Source organism: Alligator sinensis, unplaced genomic scaffold (assembly GCF_000455745.1).
Source record: "Alligator sinensis unplaced genomic scaffold, ASM45574v1 scaffold1086_3, whole genome shotgun sequence".
In the NCBI taxonomy this organism is placed as follows: domain Eukaryota; kingdom Metazoa; phylum Chordata; order Crocodylia; family Alligatoridae; genus Alligator; species Alligator sinensis.
Genome location: NW_005841975.1, coordinates 2,314,059 through 2,322,710, shown reverse-complemented (window position 1 = coordinate 2,322,710; position 8,652 = coordinate 2,314,059). Strand labels below are relative to the sequence as shown.

Here is an 8,652-nt window from a genome sequence, read left to right as displayed (position 1 = left end):
GCCTCAGCTGCAGAATCCCCTCAGCACAGGCAAGACTCTCCACTCACCTGGACTCCCTCTGGAAGTAGTTTCATTCAGCCGCTCACTGTGAGTATTGCCTTGCCAGCACTGGGCTCCAGAGGCCACAAAGATAGATGGCACAGATTTGGCTGGTCTCAGGGCGCCCTGCAGAGCCTTGCTGGGGTCCTTTCTTGAGCGCTGCTGCAGGACTTTGATGACTGCATCCTTCTCCAGGATTTGGGCATGAAGGGCTTTTAACCTGGAGGACACAAAAGCAATGCGCCAGGTGAGATGGAGCAATCAGCAGCCAGAGATCTGGCTGAAGGAGTTTGCAGAAGGCATGGACAAGGCTTCAGTCATTTTGTACCTGAAGCATCCTTCATCCTCAACATTAGACCTTAGTCAATGCCCCTGGCAAAGATGCCTGGTTTCCATGATGGCTAGCGACCCAGCGAGAGGCCAAGTTTGAAATGCTCCATGAGAAATTGTGATAACTGCCCAATCAAAGGCTGACCATAATGGAAAGTGAATGGAAAATGGGCCCTGTGAAACCCAAGGCTAGGCATACCTGTTCTCCATCTCTTGGTGCTTGTGGTTGGCCAACAAGAGATCCTCGTCAAAGCTGTTGTTGGGGGAGTGGCGCGGGGAGTGGTTGATGATTGTGGTGTCCCGCTGCGCAGCAGCAGTGGCAGCAGCGTCCATGGCAAACTGCCTCATGGTGCACTCCTCCAGGTACTTCTGCTCCCACTTGGTCATGTCCGCCTCCAGGGCTAGGATCTTCTCCTCCTTCTCCCTCACCTGCTCCGAGAGCACCTGGGCACTCAGCTCAGGGGATCCTCCACTTGTGGCTCCCACTTGCCTCTGTATTGGCAAAGAAAAACCCATGCATGGTGTGAGACTGCCTCATGGAGAAGGGGCCCATGGGCCTGACTAGCAGGCTCTTGAACAACAAGACACTGTACATTCATTACTACCTTCTTCCTCAAGCATCTGGAACTGCCCCTGCTCCCATCCCCTAACCTCCATAAGTTCCTTTCCTCACCTGCTGAGCCCGCAGCATCTTCAGCTCCTGCTCCAGGCGGGTGCGGAGACGCAGTTCCAGCTGCTCCCGCTTCTCACAGGCAGCCTGGAGCTGGCCCAAGGCCTGCTGCAGCCTCTCCACCTTCTCTACGTATGCCCTCTTCTTCCTCAGCTCGTCCTCGGTCTTGGCAGCCCGTGCCTGAGCATTGCTCAGCGCTTGCTCCAGCAGCTCTGCCCGCCGGCGCTGGTCCTCATTGGCGCTGCGCAGCAGCAAAATCTCCCGCTCCAGCTTCTCCTTCTCCTGCTGGTGCTCGTAGTCTGGAAAAGGCACCGGAAGCAACCGTGTTAAGGCTGAGTGCAACAGTGGTAAGGTTGAGAGAAAGGCACATACTCCCAGTTGCCCCAATTTCCCCCCAGTGTGTGACTGGCAGATGCTGCCTCAGAGCTGTCCTGCTAGTGCACTAGCCCAGGTATAGACTGAGGGAAGTGTCTTCTGCCCCACACACGGAGACCAAGAGGCTCCTCAGGCTCTCTCAGACAGACACCAGATATGAGGGGGTCCAACAGGCTTTACCCACAAGGGTTGTTCCCTGCCATACTGTGCCTTCCTTTCATTCTGACACCACTGCTATTCTGGTCCCAGGGCCTCTCCTCAACTCCATCTGCCACCTGGCTACCCCCTGGGGCCAAGAATTGAAATGGCCCTGTCACCAAATGCCTTGGGAAATATTCTCAGGGCTCACCCCTCAACTCACACAGCAGGGGCTGCACCCCTGGGATTTTGGAGACTGGATGCTATTTCCTGTTCTGCCACTGACCAAGTCATTCTCCTGCTCTGTGCCTCAAGCTCCCTGCCTGTAAAATTAAGCCAATGATACTGCTTCCCTTATAAAAGTCTTGGGATAGCTGGGTGGGCAGGTAGAGGAACAAGTTCATGGTAGGCAAGACTGAAGCTCTGTGCAAGAAGCCAGCATTATCTGCCCAAAGCCCTGGTCCATTCCACACCCCTCTTATCCGGTTATCAGTGGGAACTGCTGTGCCACTGACTTCAAAGGAGTTTCCTTGCTTTGCACCAATTGTGGATTCAGCCTACAGCCAGTAGGTTTTAAGTGACAACTCCCTTCCCCCTGCCCAGTCAAACAGGGTGACAGGGAACTCTCAGAGGGTGCCTCCATGGTCATGAAGCAGTGCATGCTCCGAAATGAAAGAACAAGACCACTGGTTAAAACTACATAGTGTTCCCTCTGCCTTTCTTTCCAAACTGAATTGCAAATTCTACAATTGCATTAAACAGTTATGTTCTGCATGCAGCCAGGCCTGAGACTGAGGGGCTAAGGCAGGTGGTAAGGGGAATCGCATGGCTGTGCCCCCTTTTTTCTTCTTTTGGGCATGGTGGACATCCTGCTGCTGCTCATGGGAGCCCACATGAGCCAGGAAGAGAGCACCTGGCTCATTCCCAGCCTCCAGCAAAAAAAAAAAAAAAAGCAAAACAATAGAGAAAGGGAGAAAACCTCGGCCTGGGACTGTGAGTGGAGGGAGTGTGAGCTGAGCTGGAACAGCCGGAACAGCCTCTGGAATGCTAGGAATCCAGGTCACACCGATGGCTGTTGTGATTAATGGCTCTCATTTAAGTGCCAAGAACAGCTTTAGCTCTCCCTGGGGAATGGCAAAAAGCTTCCAAGAGAGGATCCGCCTCCTCTTCTATCTTAAAGGGACCTTACCCTCCCTCCCAACAAACCCTCTGTGAAAAATGTGCCAACATGCCCTTATCTACTGGAAAGATTTACAGCAAAGGGCTCGTGATAGAGAGAGCAAGAAAGGCACAACCAGACAGTTCTGCAAGCCACATCCATGAGGTTTGGGCATGGAGTGGGCACTCACTTTGCGCCAGGAGTTTTGCGACAGTCCCTTGGTTGCCTTCTTGGTTCTCCTGGTTCTTGCTGGCCAGCTGTTTGTTTGCAGATTCCAATCGTTCTGTTTTCAATTTAAAAAAAAGAGTCAGACATATTTTCAGAGTTTGCTTAATGGGGAGCAGCCTGGTTCCTGGAAGAAACCAGTATTATTACGAATTCATCTCACAACGCGTTCCACAAACTGATCTACCAGGAAACAATTTAGCCTAGAGAAGAGAAGACAGGGGATTTGATAACAGTCTTCAAATACCTGAAGGCTGATTACAGAGATGATGGGGATGAGCTTTTCTTTGTAGCTGTAGGGGACAGGGCAATGGCCTCCAGCTGTAGCAGGAGAAATTTAGGTTGGAGATTAGGAGGAGCTTTCTGACTGCAAGGCTGGTCAAGCATTGAAACAGGCTGTCCAGAGAAACTGTAGCATCTCCATCCTTGGAAACTTTCAAGAGCAGGCTGGACAGACACGTGGCTGGGATGGTTTAGGCAGAGATGCTCCTGCCTTGAGCAGGAGGCTGGACTAGATAAGCTTATGAGGTCCCTCTTCCAGCCCTACTTTACTATGATCCTATGTCAGGAGACAGACTTTGCTGGGGGACTTGGTCATGACAGGTGACTCTCTCCAGTCAGAGAGAAGTAGGTATTGGCTGATGCTTCTTGGGCAGAAGCACATGTGACCTTGACATGTGTGACCTTGTAGGGCCACATATGGGGCCAAGCACTGAACATACTAGGGACGAATGGTTGTTTGAGTGTTATCTGGGATGCAGAGGGAGCAGCGATGCGGGTAACCTCAGCCCAGACCAAGGCCTGATTATAATCATTATCTTCTCTTGGTATGAAAGACAGTCTAAAAAGAAGCAGGCCCCAGAAATTCCCTGCTCCCTCTTCCCTGTTTGAGGCTGCCCAGCATCCTACCTTTCAGATCCCGGTTGAAATCTTGAAGCCGACGCATCTCCCCATCCTTCTTGTTCCTCATGGTTTTCTCCAATGCTTCTCGCTTGGAAGAAGCCTTCATCAGGTTCTCATAGTCCTCCGAGATCCGCTGAATCTCTGTCTCCAGCTAAGGAAGAGGGAAACAATTGAGTGACATTAGATAGTCATGGTATGAGGCATAAAAGGGGAAGAGGACAGCAGGTCACCACCATGTCTGCAGTGTGATGTGCACTGCAACACACTGGGGCTGCTGAGGATTAGTAAATTGGTCTTTTAAGTCGTCAAGACCTGGGTTGGAGCTTGGTGGTGGGAGACGAGTTTGGTGAAATGGTGTCACCCTTCTCCTCATGGATGTGGGTCAGGAGTGAAGTGCATGTTGGCAGACAGACAGCAAATAGTGAAGGCTGTGTGCTGCCTGCCTGTACTTGCTGCCTGCCCTGAGCCAGTGTTCCTTGTTTGTAATTGCTACTTACACTTAAATAAAGTAATAACAAAGACTTTCTCTCCACCTCACAGAAAACCCCAAGCGCAACCCAAGCTGAGAGATGCCACCCACAAAACACTTGGCTAGCTGTCCTTAGTGTCTACAATAACCTGCTTACCCACCATGCACTTATTCCTCTACCTGCCACCAGAATGCTCACCAAAATCATGACACTATTTTGGGACTTCAGACCTTGTTTTTGTTTTTTGGGGTTTTTTTTAATTTAGATGGTACCTCTTAAAAAGCACCAGGCACGATAAAACTCCCAAAGATTCAGACTGGTTTTTCCTCCATTCCTCAACTTGGTGGCTTGCCCCAGAGAAGCATTTTCCCCTTTCTCTCCTGTGAGGAAGCCCCTCCAAGACCATCTCAGGTCAGGGAATTGCTCTGCTCTGTCCCACAGGGATAACTGAAAAGTGCTGAAAAATCCTCATATTTTCCTGGGTGAGATGTTTCACACAGAGATGGAGAAGAGAAGGTGCCCTAGGCTGGGCTGAATCACAGTAATAAAGGCTCCTGGTGCAGAGTCTCACCTCTTTCTAGCCATGGGCCTGGCCCCAGAATGGGAGTGGGGATGCTTTTGGAGCACTTTACCCACAGAGAAATACTGGAATATTGTAGCAGCAAAGCATTCCTGGCATATCTGCACCTATGCTGGGCAAGACATGCTTTGCAGTGATCTAGTAAAACTGCCCTTTACAGGTGAAACAAGCTAGACCAGTAAGAGTGCATATTTGTTGGCTTAATTGCATCTATACCAGGGGCTTCTGCCGGCATAGATGTCGGTCAGAGGTCACTCCTCTTCACACCCGGCCTGAGCGCGATGCTGGCAGAAAGTTGCAGCATAGCCCTGGTCTATGCCTGCACTTGTCTCACGGAAAATTCAGGCTCTTCTTCCCCATCCAGGAAGCACAGGCCAACTGCAGATGCTTCCTCAGCCTGACGAAGGGTGTCTGTGCCTAAAAGCTTGCAAAGAAGAATTTTTTCCAACTATTTGGGTTGGCCTAATAAAAGATATCAGATTTACCCAAAGAACCTTGTCTGCCTACGTCCTTAGACCAACGTGGCTACAACCTACATCCCTGGCTCTTATCCCTGTAATTTGAATGGATCCAGGGATGGAGCCAGGTCGAGGGATCCATGTGGGTAAGCGTGTGCTTTATGAAGGGTGTCCCAGTTTGTCCCCACCACCAATGGCCTCAATTCTGTCCCGCACAGGTGGTCTCTTGCTCTCCTTACCCAGGACTCACTTTCAGCTCTCCCCCCCCACCCCAGTCCTGGCATATGCTCCCTGCCTCCCCACCTCTGCAGCCCTGGCACGTGCCTCTCCTGTTGCCAGAAGCCCTCCCAACTGCCCATTTGTTCTGCAAGGAGCAACTTTCCCCTTGGCTGAGGCTGGGCTGGAACAGGCCTCCCCTTGTGTGCCTCTGCACAAAGGCCTTTCTGTGGCAGCCCAGCACAGACCCCAAGAGGGAGGGACAGGCAGAGAGAGGGCCCAACTGTTAATAGAGATGGTGAATGGACTCTTTTTTTATCCATTCAACAACTGCCTCAGCTGAGGACCTGTTGTGTTGTGTGCTTCTGAACCACAGCTGTTTAAAGGGGTGGGAGAAGGAGGGAGAAAGCAAGTGACAGGGGGAGAGATTAAAAAATTAGAGGGGAAGAATTTTCTCAACAGCTGTTTGGTCCTTCTCCAGACAAAAATCAAAACCAAAAACCAGCCAAAAAGTGCCTTTAAAGAGAAGCAAGGAAGCTGGGACTCTGAAGGGATTTTTCTTTTCCCTGGGCCTCATCTTACACAGACACTTTTCCCAGTGGAACTGCACCTGCTTTCAACAGCATCCAGTGAAAACAGCTCCCTTATAACCCAGAAACACATGTCCCAAACACAGGAGGCGGTGCCTGGTCTGTCATCCTGGAGGGAAATCTGAGGTGCCCTGTCCCTAATGAACCTTCATTAGGTGGCAACAGCCAGGAGCTCAACTGCTATCTCCACCAGAGATATTGCACAATGCCGGATTGTCCCCTTGGGATGGAGCAGGGATTGGGAAATCCCATGTAGCCACCTGTACCTGGTGCTGCTGGGATCCATGTGCATGTGGGGACAGTATGTGGGTGCTGACAACTACTCTGAGACCCCCAGGCTGTTGCACTGAGAGGCGGCCCCTGGCTCAGGTCTCAGTGAAGGCAACGGGAGCTTTACCACTGCCTTCAGTGGGAACAGGGCTAGGGCAGAGTTGAGCTCTATTGAAAACTCCACTCCTCCTGGCTCCTCTGGGGTTGTCCAGCTGGGTGAGCAATGGACAAGGTTGAAGGGTCCAAGAAAAACTCAGAGTGATTCCAAGTGTAAGCAGCATCATTTCTTCCCTGTCCCCACCATATCTGGTTTCTCAGGAGGAGGATGGAGAGTGCAGCTCCTTCCCATTTCACTGATGACTGGTTGAGTGTAGAGCCAAGGAAAGCAGAAGGCCTGGTAGAACCAGGTACAATGTAGGCAGGAGCTGAACCAACTTCCTCCAGAGCACTGTTAAAGCCTTTCTATCCTGTCCCCAGGGGACTCCTTTCTATCCACTTTCATGGATCCCCTTCCTGCATAACTGTCAGCGTCCTCAGTCCTGGTATAAAGTATGATGCCAGGTACATCATATCTCTTTCAGTCTGTAACAGCCAGGCAGGCAGGAGGGGCCTGGCCATGGTTCTAGGCAAAAGCTCTGGATTGACACACAAAAGGCAGCTTCAGGAGATAACAGAGCTCCTTGTTCAGTGTTAGCAGAAAACCATCCTTCTGCTAAAGGACCACAGGCCTGCCCTGTCCTGAACAAAGCCTGCCTGCCCATTGGACCCTGCTGTTCTCTGATAAAAGCACTGATGCCCCCTTTCTAAGACATGTTTCAATCACCATTTAGTGGTGAAATGCATGCTGAGCCCTCCTGGCAATCCAACTGCCCAGGGGTCTTAACCTGCCCACTGCTTTGCAACAAGGGCTTTGGCAGAGCATACCATTGGCAAGACCCTGGCAATGCTAGCTCTGTTCATTTACCTTCTGGATGCGGCTTGCTTTCTCGCTGTAGCTCTCAAGCTCCCTCCGTAGCTTCTCATTCTCTCTCAGCAGCTTCTCATTCTCTCTCAGCACAGTCTCCATCTGGGCCAAGTGGCTACTAGCAGAAGCAGCTTGGGCTGTCATCAAGGCCTCCATCCCAGCTGGAGTGAGAGACCCCAGTGGACTATGGCACAGCGAAGCCTGCTGTGGCAGGAAAGCCTGGGGCAGGTGGGCCTGCATCACCCTGGAAAATATTTTTTTAAAAAATGGTGAATACACAGGCCTGTTGACACTGCTTGTCACACACTGTGTGCACTTTCAGTGAAGGGATGGAGGGTGAAGAGCTGCACAGCTATAGCTCCACTGACCCCCGGAAATGTTTTAAGGCCCTGGTGCTGCCCTTGGATGGGAGGCAGTCAGAGCTGCAGAGGATACCTCTGCACACAGGCATGTGAGGACAAAAGCTGGCACTGGAACACTGAAAATACTCTGCAGGAGAGTCACTGCAGAATGCCCCAGGGGAATCTTTAAAGAGCTCCTGATGCGTCTTTCAAGCAGGGGTCAGGCACAGCAGCCCTTAGCATATCTGACAGAGAGAGAGAGTGCGCAGGATTTTCAAAACAGGCCAGACCAACTCTGCCCTCTGGTAAAACTGCTTCAACGGGAGCTGATGTCAGGTAGAGATCTGCTGAGATCTCTTAAAAACTCCACCTGAACCTTTCTGTAAATGACACCCTTACAATTCACTCTCCTGTAAAAGAACCTGGGGAAAGTTTTCGAAAGCACTTGAACAAATTAGGGTGAAAAAGTCCCATTTCCCAAAGGTCCAGATAATTAATAGTATTTAAGCACCCAGATGCAGATGACCCCTAGCAGGCAAACCAGGCACCGAAATAGTTTTCAATATGGGGTCTTAAGAGTCCAAATCCTATTGATTTTCACCACCAACTGGTCCTCTAAATGTCTAAGTTGTTTTTGAAAATGGGACTTGAGTGCTCAAGTCACTTCAGTACTTAAAAATAAATAAATAAATAAAAAGTGTTACCCCTTATTTCTAACCCATGTTTAAAGAGAGACCTTGTACCACCCAGCCCCATCCCAGCACTCAGAGAGAGGAACTTATCTGCCAAAGCTAAGCAGTGACAAATCTTTAAATCTCCACAGCACTGCCCCACTCTTCTGGTGAACTCCAGGAAGTTAAGGATGTTTGCTTCCCCCTAAGGCGATTCCCGATCAGCAGGCCCACCCTGTATGCAACTAATATA

General features: G+C 50.7%; 1 protein-coding gene across 2 annotated transcripts in view; it reads right to left on the bottom strand.

Annotated features, from left to right (window-relative positions):
• The window catches only part of AMOTL2 (angiomotin like 2), a 15,585-nt gene that overhangs the window by 3,057 nt on the left and 3,876 nt on the right, over positions 1–8,652 (bottom strand). For both annotated transcript variants that reach the window (XM_006021015.2, XM_006021016.2), the window contains exons 3-8: positions 7,388–7,631; positions 3,846–3,990; positions 2,902–2,994; positions 1,043–1,338; positions 569–861; positions 48–259 (exon numbers count right to left, since the gene is read on the bottom strand). In XM_006021015.2, the coding sequence (XP_006021077.1) occupies positions 48–259; positions 569–861; positions 1,043–1,338; positions 2,902–2,994; positions 3,846–3,990; positions 7,388–7,631 (1,283 nt within the window). The remainder of the gene's footprint in view (positions 1–47; positions 260–568; positions 862–1,042; positions 1,339–2,901; positions 2,995–3,845; positions 3,991–7,387; positions 7,632–8,652) is intronic.